The sequence below is a fragment of the Sinocyclocheilus rhinocerous genome, unplaced genomic scaffold (assembly GCF_001515625.1).
Source record: "Sinocyclocheilus rhinocerous isolate Xijiao unplaced genomic scaffold, SAMN03320098_v1.1 scaffold1694, whole genome shotgun sequence".
Taxonomy (NCBI): Eukaryota; Metazoa; Chordata; class Actinopteri; order Cypriniformes; family Cyprinidae; genus Sinocyclocheilus; species Sinocyclocheilus rhinocerous.
In genome coordinates, this window is record NW_015626863.1 from 1,489,760 (window position 1) to 1,509,756 (window position 19,997).

The 19,997-nt window shown below is 35.3% G+C and overlaps 4 protein-coding genes across 5 annotated transcripts in view; 1 reads left to right on the plus strand and 3 right to left on the minus strand.

Moving 5' to 3' along the window:
* Positions 1-1,725: 1,725 nt before the first annotated feature.
* Positions 1,726-11,136, minus strand: LOC107717876 (ankyrin repeat and SAM domain-containing protein 3-like). Its single transcript, XM_016524771.1, has 13 exons — positions 11,103-11,136; positions 10,777-10,961; positions 9,139-9,337; positions 8,873-8,994; positions 8,060-8,141; positions 6,960-7,077; positions 6,740-6,877; positions 5,442-5,567; positions 5,237-5,349; positions 5,016-5,165; positions 4,786-4,910; positions 4,007-4,148; positions 1,726-1,999 (listed from the first exon to the last, which is right to left on the minus strand). Exons 2-13 carry the CDS (start codon positions 10,953-10,955, stop codon positions 1,898-1,900), a joined length of 1,596 nt encoding a protein of 531 aa, XP_016380257.1. The 5' UTR covers positions 10,956-10,961; positions 11,103-11,136; the 3' UTR covers positions 1,726-1,897.
* A 946-nt stretch (positions 11,137-12,082) lies between these two features.
* On the minus strand, positions 12,083-13,168 carry LOC107717932 (UPF0488 protein C8orf33 homolog). Its single transcript, XM_016524836.1, has 2 exons — positions 13,028-13,168; positions 12,083-12,512 (listed from the first exon to the last, which is right to left on the minus strand). The coding sequence occupies exons 1-2, from the start codon at positions 13,101-13,103 to the stop codon at positions 12,289-12,291; spliced, it is 300 nt and encodes a 99-aa protein (XP_016380322.1). The 5' UTR covers positions 13,104-13,168; the 3' UTR covers positions 12,083-12,288.
* Positions 13,169-14,353: 1,185 nt separating this feature from the next.
* The window catches only part of LOC107717916 (histone H3.3), a 16,668-nt gene continuing 11,024 nt past the window's right edge, over positions 14,354-19,997 (plus strand). Inside the window, exons 1-4 of one of the 2 annotated variants that reach the window (XM_016524829.1) lie at positions 14,354-14,449; positions 15,449-15,595; positions 16,366-16,519; positions 16,612-16,769. In XM_016524829.1, the coding sequence (XP_016380315.1) occupies positions 15,468-15,595; positions 16,366-16,519; positions 16,612-16,740 (411 nt within the window). In that variant the 5' untranslated portion in view covers positions 14,354-14,449; positions 15,449-15,467 and the 3' untranslated portion in view covers positions 16,741-16,769. Of the gene's footprint in view, positions 14,450-15,448; positions 15,596-16,365; positions 16,520-16,611; positions 16,779-19,997 lie in introns of those variants that run through there. The other variant, XM_016524822.1, reaches the window with a different exon arrangement.
* Positions 16,783-18,416, minus strand: LOC107717905 (protein ccsmst1-like). Its single transcript, XM_016524815.1, has 2 exons — positions 18,214-18,416; positions 16,783-17,885 (listed from the first exon to the last, which is right to left on the minus strand). Exons 1-2 carry the CDS (start codon positions 18,291-18,293, stop codon positions 17,543-17,545), a joined length of 423 nt encoding a protein of 140 aa, XP_016380301.1. The 5' UTR covers positions 18,294-18,416; the 3' UTR covers positions 16,783-17,542.

Below are 19,997 nucleotides of genomic sequence, written 5' to 3' on the forward strand. Positions count from 1 at the left end.
TACTAGCGCACATTGCTAGTCTTGATGTGAACAATTAATCCGTGCAAGTTAATCCTCTGAAAAAAACTGTTTGTCTTCATAATCTTTAATCAAAATCTGAACATTTACTTCCGCTCTGGAATGGCATTCCTTCGCTTTTCATTATATTCTTCCAAACGGTTTATGTATGTACTATGCACTTCTTCTTAAAGTCCGCATGAAATCAAAATTGACTTTATTTACTTTACTAGCGCACATTGCTAGTCTTGATGTGAACAATTAATCCGTGCAAGTTAATCCTCTGAAAAAAACTGTTTGTCTTCATAATCTTTAATCAAAATCTGAACATTTACTTCCGCTCTGGAATGGCATTCCTTCGCTGATGACGTCAGTTTGACGGCTTGGGCAGAAAATCCTTAAACACACCCCTCCAACTGTTAGATTGCTATGAGTGAGAGACGTAGAGGAGGAGCGCAAATATAAAACCACGCCCTCTATCCACCTTTTTCTTCAACGCGGAAGTAAGCCTATGGGTGAGACTTCCGGTTCATTAGCCGCTATAGGTAAATAACGAGGAGAATAACAACGTGCAGTAAACGGTAAAACGGTTTGCACTACAAACCAGTGTTCATAATTAAGATAATACATTAAAGACCCATAGAATTTACAAATGGCCCATTTTTACGACAAGAAAAAGGTGGATTCAATAATCAGTTTCATCAGGAAATACGTCACTACATTGAAATAAAGTCGGCAGCAACTTCCGGTTCACGCGGTATTTCAGTTTGGTGAGCGGGTACGAAATTCCGCGAAAAGGGCGGATTGCTTTATGGCAGCAACAAATGCACGACTGTAATTATGATAGTGATATATTTACGACAGTGAATTCCACTCATTTAACTGCAGGGGGCCCCGAAGTCGCAAAAATACACACAACTACATATATTTGCTTTAAATGCTGTATTTCCGGACCTTAAAAGACTGGATTCTTGTACATTTATGTAACATAATTACAATAAAGACTTTGTTTTCATAACTGACAGACTAGCTGATTAACATAAAAATCTTTTAAAATTGATATAGTAAAAAAAAAAAAAATTTTTATAATAAATTGACAGTAGTTTCAAAAATATGACCATAAACCTGGACATAAAATGGACATAACATAAAATCTTAATCATGCAACACCAGCAGAATTCATTTCTGTTTACATTTTTGCATCGGATTGAACTAAATATTCAGTTAAAAATGTTCTAATTTGTTATGGATTAACTTGAGTTCGTTGTCATGTTGTTGTTGTTGTAGTAGTAGTAGTAATAATAATAACTATTCTGTTGTTTTGCATATTTCCCCAGCTTTGGCCATACTGTATTATTTACAGTCATACCAATGAAGCTGTTTGAATGAACTGAACTGCATATGGCAGTTTGCATAACAGTGGTTTTGACAAACGAATGAGTGTATTTATAACATACACAGTATTTAAGAGAAGATGATTAGACGAACAATTGAGAGTAAAGATCATTTGAGGTTTGATTTATGAATGAAACTCTTTCAATATTCAGGCTTTAAATAGGTTGCTTTTAAATCTAATCTAATGAGAGGTTTGATTCGTTGTACAGCAATAAACAGTATTTGTGCTCGCAGTATCCACGCATGTATTTCTGTGTAGGGATGGGCGGATCGATCCTTAAGTATCGATACTTTCGATACTGGTGTTGTTTATCGCCCATCCCTATTTCTGTGTGCACTGAATTCCTGGCAGGAAGTTCAAATCCTCTGGCTCCGCCCTGTCTGACACAGCTCTGTCTGTGATTGGTCAGTTCTCATGATGCATGTACCATGTGACTGGAGCACAGGTGAGAGACGCTCTTCGCCTGCTTGTCGTCGTCTTCGGCCCTCGTTCGGCCCGTCATCTCTATCTGAACTTGAGTGGCACGGCTCTTCTCTCTGGCCCGTCTCTGCGGCCGTCTGTGTGTTCAGGGTGGTTTTTCACCCTCCGTCGGTAAAAGCGAGTGTCCTGCGAGGATAAACACATCAGTTAGAAAGTCATTCAGATAGAAATCTTCTAAAATTCAAGTTCTGATCGTCTCATGTACACATACACTACTTTTCAAACGTTTGGGGTTGTAAGTTTTTTTTTTTACTGTTTTTGAAAGAAGTCTCTTCTGCTCACCAAGGCTGCACTAATTTGATCAAAAATACAGTAAAAATAGTAATATTGTGAAATATTTTTAAAATTTAAAATAACAGTTTTCTATTTGAATATCTGTTAAAAAGTAATTTATTTCTGTGATCAAAGCTGTATTTTCAGCATCATTACTCCAGTCTTCAGTGTCACATGATCCTTCAGATATCATTCTAATATGCTGATTTGCTGCTCAGGAAACATTTCTGATTATTATCAATGTTGAAAATGTTGTTGTGCTACTTAATATTTTTGTTGAAACCGTGATTTTTGATTTCATATAAATGATGTTCAACCAGCCCATTCACAGCTGTTAGGATTGTTCCCAGTTGTGTGAGCTTTTCTCTGAAGCGCTGAGACGCTGGAGACTGTGAAGGATTTCCTTCAGACAGTCAGCTGGACAGAGAAACACCATATGAATTCACACGTCCTCGTGAGGGAAGCCTTATACACACGCACAGAAACAAAAGTCTTACCGAGCTCCGCCATGTGAGACTCCATCATAGACAGCAGCTGAGAGCACATCAAGCCGTCACCTACAACAGACAGACATCAGAGCGCTTATTAATACAGCTGAGGTCTGACAGATCAATGCATTACAACAGCCTGAAGTTAAGCTTCTGTTATACGGTTTAAATCCAGACCTCAACAGACAGTCACAAAAATGGCATTCAAATCTCACTAGAAAATCTGATTTATAATGGTAATGACATATACATGGCCCTAACATGAGATGCATATACCAAGTGATAATATATATGCTTCTGTGGTTTGCAGCTAATTTTGTCTTTCAAAATATTGAAGAGAGTTGTTTCTCCCGCCCCTCCTCCTCAGACTCAGATCTCAGGCGGGTTGCCAGATTGAGGACACAACAGGAACGAGTGCAATTGACAACGGAAGGCGATGAGCCTTACACTGTAAGCTGATGAGTTGATTTATCCGTGTTTTAATATTCCTCTGGTCATAGAGCTTTTTCGATGGATGTAGAGGCTTTTTAGGTCGGGTAGAATCTGTGACCTCTGACCCAGCTCGTTTGCTGGCTTCCATGGCTGCAATAGGCTGTGTTTTCCACCAACTGGCAACCCGGGGTGTCGAAATACTATTGGGTAAACCGGCAGTGGGCGGAGTCACACAGACCAAAACATAAATGGACATTCTGACATGGAACACACATTTCAAAGTAGAATAACTGTCTGTAGCAAGTATTGTTTTTGGAGAAACAAGTGAAGTATGCAAACTTAGCAGGTATCCTAAATATCTGCAAAGGTATTATGTGTTTTTATGCTTTAGTAGTCAAAAAATTACATAAAGCACCTTTAAGAGAACCACACAATAACTACAGCAAACTTGCAGTTATTATGTGGTAAATTTATGGCAATGTTGTTGCCAGAACAGTGCTCTTTTTTTACAACATCAGTTTTATGCATGGCAACCCTTGAGCTCCACTTATTTTGATGGATTGATTTTATAGCATGCTATTCATTTTATTGTGACCTAGTACACAAGCAAATGGATATAAAGTCCAGTAATGCTCTGAGATTTTATACATTTAAATGCAGGTAAAACCTGGTTATATAGCAAGAACTCTACCTGTTAACATTTAGCAATTATTATAACATTATTTTGTGAAATAGGTCAGTCTCGTCACTCTGCGTACATTCAAAGACTTAATTTTTTTGGTTCGTTGTTGATGTTACAGTTCACACTTAATCACAAACTAGGTGCCAATTAAATGACGGTTCTCTTCCCCGACTTTAGCTACAGTCCTACAATCCTCCTCACATGCAAAAGAGCTGAATGAAGTGAAGATGGTGTGAATGGCAGTCATGCAGTCAGCACCTTATGAAGCTGAATGGCCATTTCCTGCATCTCGACCTCCAGTTGGTCCGCATACGCCTGCTCTAACACATCACTGGGCGGCCGTGCATTACTGTGCCAGCGAGCTATTGCTGAGGTCATCTTCCTTTTAGGACCAAACAGACTATAAAGAAAAAGCACAACTATTGAAATAAATAAATAAATACTACACTTTAATAAACCAAAAAATACAATTTAAATAAAGTGCTAAAGTAGTTAAAATAAAAAATATATATAAAAAACATTGTATTAATAAAAATACAATAAAATAAAATGCATAAATAGTTAATTGATTGAAAAATAAAATAATATATTTTAATAAAAAAATTACAATTTAAATAAAGTGATAAAAACTGTATAAATAAAATACAAATAAAATTAATGAAATTAAAAAATAACATTGAATAAAATAAAAATAACAGTTCAATAGTGGTAAACAAATGGTAAAAAATAAAATAAAAATACCGTATAAATAAAATAAAATAAAAACTAAAATAATATTAATGAAATTACAAATAAAATACATTTCAACTAAATAAGAAAATAATACAATAAAATTGTGATAAAATTGTAAAAAAAAAAAAGGATTTTTATAAAATAAAAACACTTAATTTCATTCAAATATTTTAGAAAATCATTTTAATAAAATTGAAAATAAAACAAATTTTAATAAAACACAAAATAACACAATGAATTTTTAATAAAGTAATCAATTTTAATCAAATTATAAAAATAAAACAGTGCGAAGTACAAAGACTCACGTGATGCCAACTTCCTTGAGGTCGTTCTCAGTAAGTGTGAGGAAGATCCTCAGGTCGATGTCTTGCTCCTCCAGCAGGGGAAGGTATTTACTGAACCCGATCTGCTCCAGAAACTCTGCAAGATCCTGCAACACGTACACACACTCTTTACTGGTGCATTTGGACTCAGGAACACATCACTATAACACACACTGAAGTGACTAGACGAACATGCAAACACACACACACACCTTGGGTCCAGTGTATGAAGGAGGAGGTCCAGAGGAAGACGGAGCCTCATGGTAACCGGTGCTGCCGCTGCTGTTACCGGGACTCCTGCCTTTGGAGTGCTGGAGTTTATTGGATCGACGTGGACATCTTCTCTTTGCTTGATCAGAGTCCTGCAAACATGATGAGACGATAAGAGAACAGTTTGCTGGAGATGTTTGTTGTGATGCATGATGGATCGGACCTTGTTGCTCTCCAGCGACGCCTCCCTGCTGAGTCCGAGGAGATGAGACAGACCCTCGCTGCTGCTGCTGCTGCTCCTCATGGTGGGCATGTCGTTATCAAAGAACAGCTCATCTGCATACAGATTGGAAACAGAATCACATTGAATCACATGCTCTTAGCAGATGCATTGCTGAGAACGACTGACATCTCGCTGAACTTCACACCTCTACTGCTGTTGCTCTGGCCGTCGAGCTCATTGATGGGGGAAGTGACATCACGATTGCAGATTCCCTCGCTCTGATCCCCAGCGTCCCGGAAGGTCACGTATCCAGGTGGAGCCACGGGAACCTCTGCAGTGAAAGAATACATTTCTTTGTCTATATATAGATTCAACATCCCTTTCCACTATTCTATTCTTTTTTTATTTTATTAAAATGTACTTTTAAAAAAACTTTAAATTAATGTGAATATATTTATAAAATAATTGAAACATATTTACAATTTAATAAAATGACTAATTACTAATAAAATAACTAATAACTAATAATAATTTCATTAAACATTTTTTGAATTTCATTGTATTAAATCTATATATAGATTCAACATCCCTTTCCACTTTTTTATTCTATTTTATTTTATTTTATAAAAATTTACTTAAATTTTTTTTTACTTTAAATAAATGTGAATATATATATAAAATAATTTAAACATATTTATAATTTAATAAAATGACTAATTACTAATACAATAATAACTAATACAAATTTAATTAAACATTTTTTGAATTTTATTGTATTAAAATTTAGTTTTTTAAATATTTAACTTTAAATAAATGTGAATATATTTATAAAATTTAATCAAATTAATATTTTATTAAATATTTTTAATGCAATGAAACAACACATTTCTTTGTCTATATATAGATTCAACATCCCTTTCCACTATTTTATTATATTTTATTTTATTAAAATGTACTTTTTAAAAAATAAAAAATAACTTTAAATAAATGTGAACATATTTATAAAATAATTTAAACATATATTTACAATTTAATAAAATAACTATTTCATTAATTATTTTTTATTGTCTTGTATTAAAATGTACTTTTTAATTTTTTTAACTTTAAATAAATGTTAATATATTATAAAATACTTTAAATATATTTAAAACGTAATAAAAATAACTTCCATTAAATATTTTTTAATGCAGTAAAAGAACACATTTCTTTGCATATATTTAGATTCAACATCCCTTTCCATTATTTTATTTTATTAGCATGTTCTTTGTTTTTTAAATATTTAACTTTGTCAAAGTAAATGTACGTATAACATACTTTAAATATATTTAAATTGTAATAAAATAACTCTTTCATTAAATAGTTTTAATGCAATGAAAGAACACAGTTCTTTGTCCATATATAGATTCAACATCCCTTTCCACTATTTCAGCAAATCAGCATATTAGAATGATTTCTGAAGGATATCTATATCTCTATCTATCTATAAATATATAGTGTGAGTACCGTGTTTGGAGCTGACTCTGAAGCGTGCGATAGCTTGAGGGCCGTCGTGAATGCTGGGTCCTCTGGTTCTGCTGCGAGCTGATCGGACTCTAGGAGTCGTACTCTCTTCTTCAGACGAGCTCAGCTCCTCATACAGAGCTACCGAGGGAGATCAGGTTGTGTTATTCTCTGCATTCATGACAAATAAGGTCAATTACAAATGCTAAGGTGCGTGACTGACATGATTTGGCTCTCATGACGTGCATGTCGATGAGGCTGGCGATTTTGGTGTGTCCGTACATCATAGCCAGAGCTCTCGCCGTTTCTCCCTTAACACTCCTCTCCTCCGTTCGTACGCCCTGAATCATACACAGAACCAAAAATACTGAAAACACTGGGGATGTAACGATTCACTCAACTCACGATTCGATTCACGATTTTTTTTTAACAAAATGAGATTTAAGACAAATTATAAATTAAATGTGTCCTTTTATTATTGCTTGGACAAAATGCTGCACGTTTCTCTGTGAAATTGAAATATAACACTTATAAAATACTAATATAGCACTTATAGCATATAATTACTCTTTTGTTGGTTTTGATTGCTTCTATTGTCCTCATTTGTAAGTCGCTTTGGATAAAAGCGTCTGCTAAATGACTAAATTGAAATATAATGTAAATGTAAATAACAAAACTAAATTGAAATTTTAAAACAAGCCCCAAATCAAATAAATAAGTAACACAAATAAAAGAAATCTCTTCATATAAACAAAATAAGGCTTTGTCTGTACTCTTTCCATTTAAAATTAGAGGCAACCACTGCATTTTAATCATGATCCAAACAAAGATGCTGCATACATGCAACATGAGCAATTTTTAATATAAATTAGATTGTATAATTTCGAAATGTTAATCGTTACATCCCTAGAAAACACGCAAGCATTTTTTAATATTAGGCGTGTAAATAGTTTTTTTTTTTAGGTGTGTAAATAGTTGCTCTGACAACAATTCAGTTATGATTATGTAGTAAATGACATTAGGGATCATGGGAATGAGAAATTTTAGTCGCAATTAAGTTTGATTTGATTTTTTTGTTCGATGTAAAGCTATTTTTAAAACTAAGCTTTAAGTAAGTTTAACTAGAGGGTCAATTTATACCCAGAAGTAGTTTTGGATCAGGTATGAATCTTGTTTTCGATAAGAAATGTTAATAATTGATTATTAGTTTTCTTAATAGATGCATTCAGTTGTCTTTGTCAGATTGATGCACATCCATAATTATTATAGGCATAATTAGATTATAAATTCAAAATAAGTCAGAGTAAGGTAGGTCACACTTGCATGGTTGAGCAGGTACTGAACGACGATTTCATGGCCGGATGCAGCAGCTTCCATGAGCGGGGTGAATCCTGACAGCGGCTCTCTGTGAGGGCAAAGGTCAAAAATGTAACATGTTTACTAGCTGTTTAAGCAAGATTATGTCCAGAATGATTTACTAGCATTTATTGCATACTAAGTAGTAAATACAGTATTGTTAATGTATAAACTGTGGCGTTGTTGTCACACGAGTGGCGTCCAGTTATCATCTCGGAAATAAAAAGATAAAAAGTTTTCTGTGTAAAAGTGCGTAAACCTGTCAGCAAATTTATGATCAAAAAATAGATCAAGAATCTGGTGATGTCACTTCTAATTTAATCATCATATCGGAACTGGAATTTATGTAATTTATTCCTGTGACTGCAGTAATGATGCTGAAAATTCAGCTTTGCATCACTGGAATAAATTATACTTTAAAATATATTCAAATAGAAAACAGTTCTATTAAATTGTAATAATATTTCACAATATGTGACCGTGGACCACAAAACCAGTCTTAAGTGTCAATTTTTCAAAATTGAGATTTATACATCATCTGAAAGCTGAATAAATAATATTTTCATTGATGTATGGTTTGTTGGGATAGGACAATATTTGGTTGAGATATACTGTAGTTTTTAACATATAAATGCAGCCTTGGTGAACATAAAAACATTTGCAAAATCATAATTATTCCAAACTTTTGGCCAGTAATGTACACAGTCTGTTTGTGTAAGAAAGAAGGTGATTTCAAGAACGTAGTTTTGCTTTGTATAAATGAATGCACATGTTACTCACTTGATATTTGCATTGGCGTGATGCTCTAATAAGAATTTGACCATCTGCTGATGTCCTGTAGCTGTACTGAGCAGCAAAGCCGTCCATCCGCGCACATCCTTACATTCAAGCTGTGCTCCTTGCTGTACAGAGAGATGTTTCATTCAGTATCCTACAATGAGCACTGTTTTCTCTACTAAGTTCTGCAAACTTGTAATCGGAAAGAAACTGTATAATCCAACTAATAACTCTTCTTTGTCACTGTTAACAGCAGATGTAAACCTGACCTGCAGTAGGAAGTAGGCGATGCTCTCGTTTCCGCAGCTGGCGGCGAGCATCAGCGGTGTGAGTCCTTTAGACGTGGTGGCCTTGACACTGACGCCCGTCTCCAGCAGCAGGTTAGCGATGTTATCGTGACCGATATATGCAGCGTACATCAGAGGAGTCCAACCACCGATGTTCTTCCCATCCAAATCCACATCTCCCCTGAGTAACGATTGGATCAGAGAAAGTGGAGGTTTGGTAAATAAAAGTATTTTTGTTGCTGTTGTCATTTGTTAAATGAGTCATTAGGTATCATGACAATCTTATTTTCTACCTTATATTCTATCCATCCATCCATCCATCCATCCATCTATCTTTCTATCTCTTTGTATTCATCCATCCATCTATCTATCTGTCTGTCTATCCCTCTATCTATCTATCTATCTGTCTGTCTGTCTACCCACCCACCCATCCATCTGTCTATCTATCTATCTATCTGTCTGTCTGTCTACCCACCCATCCATCCATCCACCCACCCACCCATCTATCTATCTATCTATCTATCTATCTATCTATCTATCTATCTATCTATCTATCTATCTATCTATCTATCTATCTATCTATCTATCTATCTATCTATCTATCTATCTATCTATCTATCTATCTATCTATCTATCTATCTATCTATCTATCTATCTATCTATCTATCTATCTATCTATCTATCTATCTATCTATCTATCTATCTATCTATCTATCTATCTATCTATCTATCTATCTATCTATCTATCTATCTATCTATCTATCTATCTATCTATCTATCTATCTATCTATCTATCTATCTATCTATCTATCTATCTATCTATCTATCTATCTATCTATCTATCTATCTATCTATCTATCTATCTATCTATCTATCTATCTATCTATCTATCTATCTATCTATCTATCTATCTATCTATCTATCTATCTATCTATCTATCTATCTATCTATCTATCTATCTATCTATCTATCTATCTATCTATCTATCTATCTATCTATCTATCTATCTATCTATCTATCTATCTATCTATCTATCTATCTATCTATCTATCTATCTATCTATCTATCTATCTATCTATCTATCTATCTATCTATCTATCTATCTATCTATCTATCTATCTATCTATCTATCTATCTATCTATCTATCTATCTATCTATCTATCTATCTATCTATCTATCTATCTATCTATCTATCTATCTATCTATCTATCTATCTATCTATCTATCTATCTATCTATCTATCTATCTATCTATCTATCTATCTATCTATCTATCTATCTATCTATCTATCTATCTATCTATCTATCTATCTATCTATCTATCTATCTATCTATCTATCTATCTATCTATCTATCTATCTATCTATCTATCTGTCTGTCTGTCTGTCTGTCTGTCTGTCTGTCTACCCATCTATCTATCTCTATCTCTGTCTGTCTATCTATCTATCTGTCTGTCTGTCTGTCTGTCTACCTGTCTATCTATCTCTCCCATCTATCTATCTATCTATCTAGTCTCTGATTGAAGCATATATTTCTTTAAACGTTCAAACACTCTGGACTAAAACATGTCAAAAGCGGTTAGATGGAGACATGCATGAACAGCAGATTCTTCCATCTGACCTGCGGATGCATTCGGCCACCACATCATACTGTCCGATGGAGCAGGCGGTGTGAAGATCCAGCGGCACGTTCAGCTCCTCCGGGCCGATCAGAGCGTCTCCCCCGCCCGCCAGCCACACGGACAGACTCGCGCCTAACTGCTCCGACTCACTGCTGGCCTCGTCGCTCAGTTCAGACATCCTGCTCTGAAAATTAGGTTTGATATTTAATATTTACAGTTCTGTGCAACAATATTTGCTAAAACTAACGCATGTCAAAATAAAACAATAATTTATTTTATCCCTCTCTTTAAATTTGATTTATACAGTGAAATTATGTTCAATTACCTGGTATCAGATTTGTCCGACGGTCAATTCGACTCAAAAAATTTTATTTCATACTCTTATTAATATTATCTTTATAACAGTTGTGAAGCTGAAAAGTTATAGTTACAAAAAGTTATCTAAATATGGAAATTACAGCCTTTTACAACATAAGCACCTGACAAACAAAAGCGTACAAACCTTGAAACAATTTAAACTTTCCAAACTGGTAAATCAATGTTTTGTTCAGAAATGGGAAAATCAGCGGCAACCGGGGTTGCCAGGTTTTCACAAGAAACCCCGCCCAATCGCTACTCAAAACTAGCCCCAAACTAGCACAACGTTTACAGGGGGTCCCCAGTTAAAAATCGCGTTCCGGGGGTTAAAAATACACGTTTTTTTGGAGGGGTTCCCCTGATAAAATTCGGATTCCAGGGGATAAATATCATGTTATTGGAGTCGCTTCAACCCGCGGCAACAGTGACTTGGCAACACTGGCGGCAACTCAAAGGAAGTTTTGTGGTCCAGCCGGGGCGTGTTGTTAAATGTGTTGTAGGGAGTTGTAGTCTTTTGTCTGCTTCTCATAATACAGTTCAAACAGCTAGTGCACAATATAAAACTGCATATCCCATGAGCCACAGCGGCACTGATATATTAAGTGCCTGACGACATCAAACAGCAACACGCTTGTTGATAAAATGCAAAAGAATGCTACACATAATAAAATATCTAAAATAAAAGGCTTGTTTTGGCTGAGAGCATTGACTTGATGTGAACATAATGCACTTAAAATATTTGAGAAATAAGCTGACATTTCTTATACAGGCATTTTAAATACGTTACCATAGCAACTCTTACAATACATCAGAAACACGCTTCATGTACACAATTCATGTATATTTTAATAAATCATCAGTATTAGTAAATTGAAAAAAAAAAGTCTATAAAACCCAGTACAATAAAATAAAAAATATAAAAAAAGTGAATCAGCAAAGTTTTGGTTGTCTTCACACTTTATTTGAATTTTTTCCGTAAGTGTTTTCTATGATTGCAACACTTTGAACATTACAAAAAGTGAAATCTAGCAATATTGTATGCTTAATAAAATGCAAATAGAATGTATGGCAAAACTGTGCAATAGAAGTACGTAATATTTGACCACACATCTACTTAAGGTACAAATCCTGCTGGTTGATGTTAACGTGTCGAGTCATAAGTTGAAGTTAAAGCGAAACTCTTCATGTGTTTTAGTGAAAACAAATGATTTTGTGTCTCCATCAGTGTTTGTGTGTTCGATTGTCTCCCGGGGCCCTTGCAGAGTGTGTGTCTCTTGAGATCTGTCTGTTTTGTTTGTGGGTTGTGTGTTTCTCTCAGCTCGCCGGTGAAACACTGGTTTGCACTCAGACACGCTGGTGAGCCGGGCGGAGGTCATTGCTGTGGAAAGAGACAGCAATTTTGTAAGAATTGTGTAAGCAACTTTTGTCAGAATATTGTAAGGCAGGGGTTTTCGAAATGGAGTCTGTGGAAAGGTTTAGAAAAATAAGTGTAAAAAAATGTAAAAATAAATTATTTTAAATAATAACGTCTAACTAAATAAATAAATTAATAAATACATTTATTAAATATAAATAAAAATTAATTATGTAACAAATGTATTTTTATGTATTTTTACATAAATGTATTTTTAAAAATAAATAAATCGTTTTAAAATAAAAAATCTTTAAATAAATAATACATAGCAGCACAGTACTATAGTGGACAGGGTAATAAAAAACGTAACGAAACAATAGAAACGAAATATTTCCAAAATAATATAAAAAATTTTAGAATACTTTTCACAGCATTATTTGGTTCTTATACATGAAAATACATAGCTGCCCTCTTAATTTTAAGGCACATCAACAAAAAATAAATTGGATATATAAATGCATATTATGCCACTGCCTTACCTGACTGTATGAGTTTGAACTGTCTGGCTCTTTCCTCTTCTATCTTCTTCCTGTAGTCTCCAGAGATCGCTCGCATTACCTGCCTCTTCTTCACCAGGGGAGCTTTGGAGCTGCGTAACGTCTTCAGAGCGCGGCTCGCATCTTCCCCTAAATGGAGGCATATGTGTAGAAAGATCAGAAAGTGAGGGTTTCTTTTGCCCAGAGTTTGTCTAAACTATATATATTTTATTTATTTTATTTATTTAGTCATTTATCAGACGCTTTTATCCAAAGCGACTTACAAATGAGGACCTTTTCCATCACCTGCTTTCTTTTTCTTCTTCTTGAGTTTTTTAGCATTGGCAGGAGTGTCAGCGTTTTGGGCTGCTGTTTTCAGGGTCCTCGCCACTCTGGCCATCCGTGTTTTTCCTCATTTTCCAGTATTCTGGGTGTTTCTGGAAAGCATGATCAAAATGAGGGCATTTCCAAAACATGTATCTGCCGCTTAGACTGCATGTCACCAAGTCACACAGTACAATGCAACATCAAAGTCTACAAAATGACACGTAAATTCAATACATTCAGCTGGAATTGTTTGTAATCTTACCCGTTACAGTTGATTTCTCTGCCATAGCTGAAGCTTTAATCTTCTAAAATCACAAATACACTAGTAGTCTGCTCTTTTATATGAAAAAACACAAACGATCACCTGTCAAGTTTCCAGAATTAGTAAACTACTTCTGCTCGAAGCGTTGGATTTTCCAATATATTTACAGATTTCAGATATGCATGTGTGAATATATCCCATGTGTGTGCACCAAACAAGGGATTCCGCCGATAGCACATTTAAAAATTCCTACTGCAGCGCAATAAAATTTGCCCTCCTTAGGCAATGGTGACACAAAGACTGCACTAAAAATAGTGGATCTCAAAAGCATTGTATGTTTTTCGTCGTGGTTTGCGAAGCAACGATTGTTGCAATAATATATCAGTAATGTTTTGCACTGGCTATTATTAAAAGGAACCGTATGTGACCATTGTTTTTACATGGTTATGTAATCGACACCAAACTGGTTCAGGGCTACAAATGGAAGGATTCTAAAATCATCGGATGTTTCCTATACAGTCTATGGATGTTTCACGAAGATGATTAAATGTATATATAACGCCATTTTAAATGTAAAAACAGTTTTAGTCTGATTCATCCGCAGAGACAGACCAAAGAGACTTTTACATTTACATCAAAACCGCGCTAAAATTATTGTAAATAATAAATACTAAAGAAGAGTAAATTCTGCCCCTCGCTCCTCCAGCCAATGAGAGTCGACGTGGGCGTGTCTTAACATCGCATAGACGTCACTGACTGTATAAATACAAGGCGGTTCGTTTTGTGCCTGACGGACGTTCCTTGTGGGTTTGACGGATTAACCGAAACAAAAAATCGTAAGTATCGTTAACGGTTGCTCTTAAACCAACGAAAATCAATCTTGTCTTGTATTCATCCTTTTAAATATCGTGTTAATAAAACATTTGAGAATATAGAAAATCTCTTCAGTCCGCGTTTTGTGTTTGGATTCGTAAACGGCGATTTTAGATCATTTTTGTCGCGGTAGCAACAAGCTAACGTTAAGCTAGCGAGCTCATATTTACTCCTGCTTTACCTCAGAAGTTCGTTCATTATTTTTAACTTTAACCCTTTGTTTTTAACACATAGTCTCACGTTACACGTCGTTTTTTGTTTAACTGCTTTCAGACGACGGTTATTGAATTGTCGGTGTAGACAAAGAAAAGGCTGTAATTGGTTTTCTTGGGCGCCATGTTACACATAAAGGCAGAAACGTGTCTGTGTCTCATCCTGAGATGGTGGACTTCACTACTGCATTACTCCGAGCTGCTACATCTCAGTTTACCGGGTGTTTCTGGTGTCTTTCGCCGTGATTGAAGAGAACGTGGCGTAACGTATATGTAGTAACAGTTACTAGTTGCTGAATGGGTGAATGAAAGTCGCTGCCGTTGAAGATTTTTTGCCTTCAGGCAATGTGTGTGTTGAATGGGATTCAGTAATGTGTGTGTGTGTGTGTGACCCAGTTTCCCACTGCAAGTTGTTCAGGTTATTGATTCGCTTTTCTATCTGCTTATATACATGTTTGACTTTATATGCACTTTAATGCATAAAAGCTGAGCGTTTATAGAATATATATTTTGTGAACTCGTTTACCTTTTTAAGTTTCCGTTTAGTTTTAATCTCCTAAATGGCGCCCCCAAGTTGTAAACACCTTATTTAGGATATTATTGTCATGGTATCCTTTTCCCAAACATTAAATGTGTTCCTGCATGACTTTATTATTGGGCGACACAGACGCTGGAGTTTTGTCGCGGATGACGTCATGGCGCGCGGAATTTCCTCGCGGCTGTTCTTTATCGGTTTTTGTCTCTCTTTAGGCCGCTTCATTAGAGTGCCATGGCACGTACTAAACAGACCGCCCGTAAATCCACCGGTGGTAAAGCCCCCAGGAAGCAGCTGGCCACCAAGGCGGCCAGGAAGAGTGCGCCCTCCACCGGTGGAGTCAAGAAGCCCCACAGATACCGGTGAGAAACACTGAACACGTGTAGTAGATACATGGACAATTGTTTATATACATTATTTCCTGTGTACACTGGAAGTTTTATGTATTATAGTGTACATACTGAATATATAAATTATTCGGTGTGTATATACACGAGATATATTTTTGCAGTATATACACAATATATGTAAATAGTTATATCGTGTTTGTTGTATTTTATATATTCAGCTTATATACATTGTATAGGCCTACATGATATACATACAGTATATACACGATATAATGTACGGACCTTTTTAAATATACAAGAAATGTGTAAGTTAAATGTATGAGCTGAATATATAAATACTAGTAAGTAACAATATACATGATTTAAAATTACATTTTGTATACAAAATATCTATATACAGTATATACACACAATATAATGTTAATACATTTTATATATAAGAAATTGTGTATATGCTGAATATACAAAAAATATTTGTGTATTTTACATATTCAGTATATACACAATGAGCATTATATAGTGTATATGCTGAATATTGTAGATGCTATATTGTGTATTTATATAGTGTATACACTGAATATTTTATATACATTGTGTATTTTCTGTATTTATATTCAGTGTATAGACACAAAGTGACAGTTTTATATCTATTTAGTATATGCACAATGTTATATACATTGTTAAATAATCAACAATGTACTTTACTTTCTATTCAGTGAATTTCATGCATTGTCCCAATAACAATAAGTCAATAATTTGTCATTTTCTGCTTTCCCCCTCAGCCCTGGAACTGTGGCTCTTCGTGAGATCCGTCGGTACCAGAAGTCCACAGAGTTGCTGATCCGCAAGCTTCCTTTCCAGCGTCTGGTTCGGGAGATCGCTCAAGATTTCAAGACCGACTTGCGTTTCCAAAGTGCTGCTATCGGCGCCTTGCAGGTGTGTTTTCTAGTTCTGGGTTGTGTATAGAGCTACTACACTTTCTGTTTGTTTGGTCGCTCGTAATGACGTTTTCTCGCTCTGATTTGTAGGAGGCAAGCGAAGCATACCTGGTGGGTCTGTTTGAGGACACCAACTTGTGTGCCATCCACGCCAAACGTGTCACCATTATGCCCAAAGACATCCAGTTGGCCCGTCGAATCCGTGGAGAGCGCGCTTAAACTCTCTTTACTATTTACTCGACTTTTTTGTGGAGGGGTTGTAAATAAACTTTCCACTACCTCAATGTTTCTTGCCGTTCATTTTGTGTTCAGTAGGGTTTAAGATGCCACGGTGTTTTAACTTTAAGCTGTAAATTGAGTCTTTCCAACACAGAAGACTTGCTAACTTGATGATATATACAAAGTTTGATTAAATGCGATCTAGGTCCTAATAATGACTAAAGCATGTTGATAAAAAAAAAAAAAATAATAGTCTCAGGAGGAAAAGCAAACCTTTTTGCAACCCTTTAATTTTCACATCTCGTATCATGTTTTTTTTTTTTAAATAGGAGCAGTGCAAAGTATTTCCCCTATTTTTAGTTTGACTTGCATAATGTAATGAGAAATTTAAGTTTCACTGTCTATGGTATGTAAACCATATCAAGTACATTTTTACATGCCCCCTTTGATTATGTAATGCTAAAATGAGTTTATTTTACAGCTCACTATCAGTATCACTTTAAAGTATGTTCTCAATGTTGACTTTCAGTGTGTCCAATAATGGTTCCCTGATGACATTATTTATAAACTAGCAGTCACCCCAAAATTACAATTCCGAAGTTTCTCCATTATGCTTTCAATACAACGCCACTGACTTTACAATCTTCGATTTAAACCCAGCTACAATGATCCAGTTCAATACAAACACTTTCAAGAGCACAGAATGTGGACGGTTGATTTGAGGATTCTCAGCATGGAGAAAACATTTTACTTCTGAACGATAAATAAACATTCCAAATTGAAAATGTCCCTTTTTAAGCCACTATGAGGGTTTGTTTTTGATGCCGACTTCCTCCTGCTCTTCATCGGCCAGCAGTCCTGGTAAATGTTCATAGAGGTTTTTCTCCAGAGACTCGTCTATCTCGCTCTCTCTCCTGAACATGCACCAGACGACGAAGCCCACTCCAATGATGCTGACGGGCAGAACTTTCCACCAGGGCCGCTGGTAAGTGCTGCCCATCGAACGGTCCACTTTCCAGGTTCGGTGGCTGGCTTTGCTGGTTGAGAACTGGATGGGTTTGAATGCTTCATTATCATCATCTGGAGGTTTTCTGGGTTTTGCATTAAGCTGTGATGTCAGGGACAGCATCCTTGTGACACATGGTCTAGAGATAAAAATGTAATGAAACATTACTTTTAAAATGCCATAAATAACATTACAGAAAATTAGGAATAAATGCTGTGCTTCTTTTTGCCTAAAACAATTAAAATATGATTTACACAGAGATCCCTCTAGCCAAGGTCAGCTGACAATTTAAGAGAACATTAGAGTGTTTAAAGAAAAATCGGTCAGAAATCTGTTCAAAAACAATTTCAGTTCATTAAAGGCTTGTTTTAATTAATGTACAATACAAAGCAATTTGGTTGCATAAATTCTACTGAGGTAAATAATGGTTATTTAATAATCTATACAAGGAAAAAATATTCACTTGCCTTAAATTCGCATGACTTCGGCTTGTAAAAACATTGTGGCCTAAAGAAAACCGTGATAAATGCACGCGGACTTGTGACATCTTGAGGGTTTCTTCATAACAGCAAACAACTTATACTGACTGGTCTTCTATACTCGTTGATAACAGGCGTGATTCTCCCCGGTCATATAACGAGCGCCACTGTAAACTCTGCCCGGGAGGACAACTACAATTAACTGAAATCTAGTTCCGCTTTGATATTTCGGCGTTTTGAAGAAAATAGCTTGTCTGATCACTTCATATATATTTTAGAGTGGTACGTTATAATACAAATGTTGTTAAAATGTCATCGTATGCAGCGTATTCTAAGATTACGTGACAATAAATTTAAGGACTACATTTCCCAGAAGTCTAACCACCAACCAATCAGAGATGAAGATCTTGCTTAGCCGCAGGAACGTCATCGAACGACTCCGTTCCACTTACGCAATTATGATGACTTTCCTTAACTAGTAATATTAGTTTAAGTGTGTTGGCTAGGTTAAAGTGCATGATTAAAGTTACGTCTCTGCTGCTATATTATAAGTTTAATTACATTGTTTAATGTTTTTGAAATAAGTCTCTTATGTTCACATGATCCTTCAGAAATCATTCTTATCTGCTGATTTGTTGCTCAAGAAAAATTAATATTATCAATGTTGCTGCTTCATATTTTTTGGGGAAAACTTGATACATTTTGTTTCAGGATTCAGAACAACAACAGGCACTTGAGTCGTCAGGAGCAGTGTTGGGGGGAACGCATTACAAGTAACGCGAGTTACGTAATCAGATTACTTTTCCAAGTAACTAGTAAAGTACCGCATTAATTTTTAATTTACAAGAGAATTGTCTACAGACCACGTTATGCTCCTATAACCTGATCAAAGCACATTTGAGAGATGTTACTGAAGCTGTTTCATCACAAAATAGACGTTAGCTTTGCAGAAATGTGGTTGGGATGCAGTATAGTAATGATGCTTCTGTTTGGGTCCATTATGAAGATTTGCAAAACGATTAATGTAATTTTCAGCATCATTACTCCAGGTTTCAGTGTCACATGATCCTTCAGAAATCATTCTAATATGCTGATTTGCTGCTTATTATTATCAGTGCTGAATGGAAATTAATAGAAAGCTCAAAAGAACAGCATTTCTTTTGTAGAACCTAACAGACATAGTTTGTAACATTATAAATGTATGTTACTTTTGATCAATTTATTGCATCCTAGCTATTTCTTTCAATAACTAACACACGTACTGTTCTCTTCCAGATAGCGAAGAAAGTCTTGTACGTGAACCCCAGCATCTCCAGAAAATGAAACTCAAACGCAGTCTGGATGAAAACACACGTGTACAAGACGAGAGAGAAAAAAGCCAATGAATGGCAAAAAGAGAAAGGCTAATGATGAGGTGTGTGAATCAAAAGATGAATTCTTGTTTCATATTTCATATAAGTGAATGTATGCCCGGTGTTCATAATTCTCATGTGTGAACATACAGAAAACATACATTTATTATAAGACATGTATAATGTTTTCTGTAACGTGTAACTTTTGGAAGGTTTGTCTTCCAGGTGAAAAAAATCAGTATGTCAGTAAACAGATTTATTTAGCTCTGTTTACCCCAAACAATATATGATAGAGAAATGCTCCATTACCTCCTCTACTGGCTGGAAAATTAGACAGAAGATACAGAGTTTCATAGTGCAAGAGAACGAGTGTATTAGTGTGTGTGATGGTCAAAGGGAAAGATTTTTTTTTTTTTTTTT

What these genes read in the sequence shown, in the direction of transcription:
- LOC107717905 (XM_016524815.1), bottom strand. Translation starts at nt 18,293, where the DNA reads ATGTCACAAGTCCGCGTGCATTTATCACGGTTTTCTTTAGGCCACAAT. An exon ending in CGAAGTCATGCGAATTTAAG is followed by an intron (nt 17,886 to 18,213) that starts GCAAGTGAATAT and finishes TTTTATCTCTAG; the next exon opens with ACCATGTGTCACAAGGATGC.
- LOC107717876 (XM_016524771.1), bottom strand. Translation starts at nt 10,955, where the DNA reads ATGTCTGAACTGAGCGACGAGGCCAGCAGTGAGTCGGAGCAGTTAGGC. An exon ending in CACGCCAATGCAAATATCAA is followed by an intron (nt 8,142 to 8,872) that starts GTGAGTAACATG and finishes TTGCCCTCACAG; the next exon opens with AGAGCCGCTGTCAGGATTCA. An exon ending in TGGCCATTCAGCTTCATAAG is followed by an intron (nt 2,000 to 4,006) that starts GTGCTGACTGCA and finishes TTATCCTCGCAG; the next exon opens with GACACTCGCTTTTACCGACG.
- LOC107717932 (XM_016524836.1), bottom strand. Translation starts at nt 13,103, where the DNA reads ATGCGAGCGATCTCTGGAGACTACAGGAAGAAGATAGAAGAGGAAAGA. An exon ending in GTTCAAACTCATACAGTCAG is followed by an intron (nt 12,513 to 13,027) that starts GTAAGGCAGTGG and finishes CTCTTTCCACAG; the next exon opens with CAATGACCTCCGCCCGGCTC.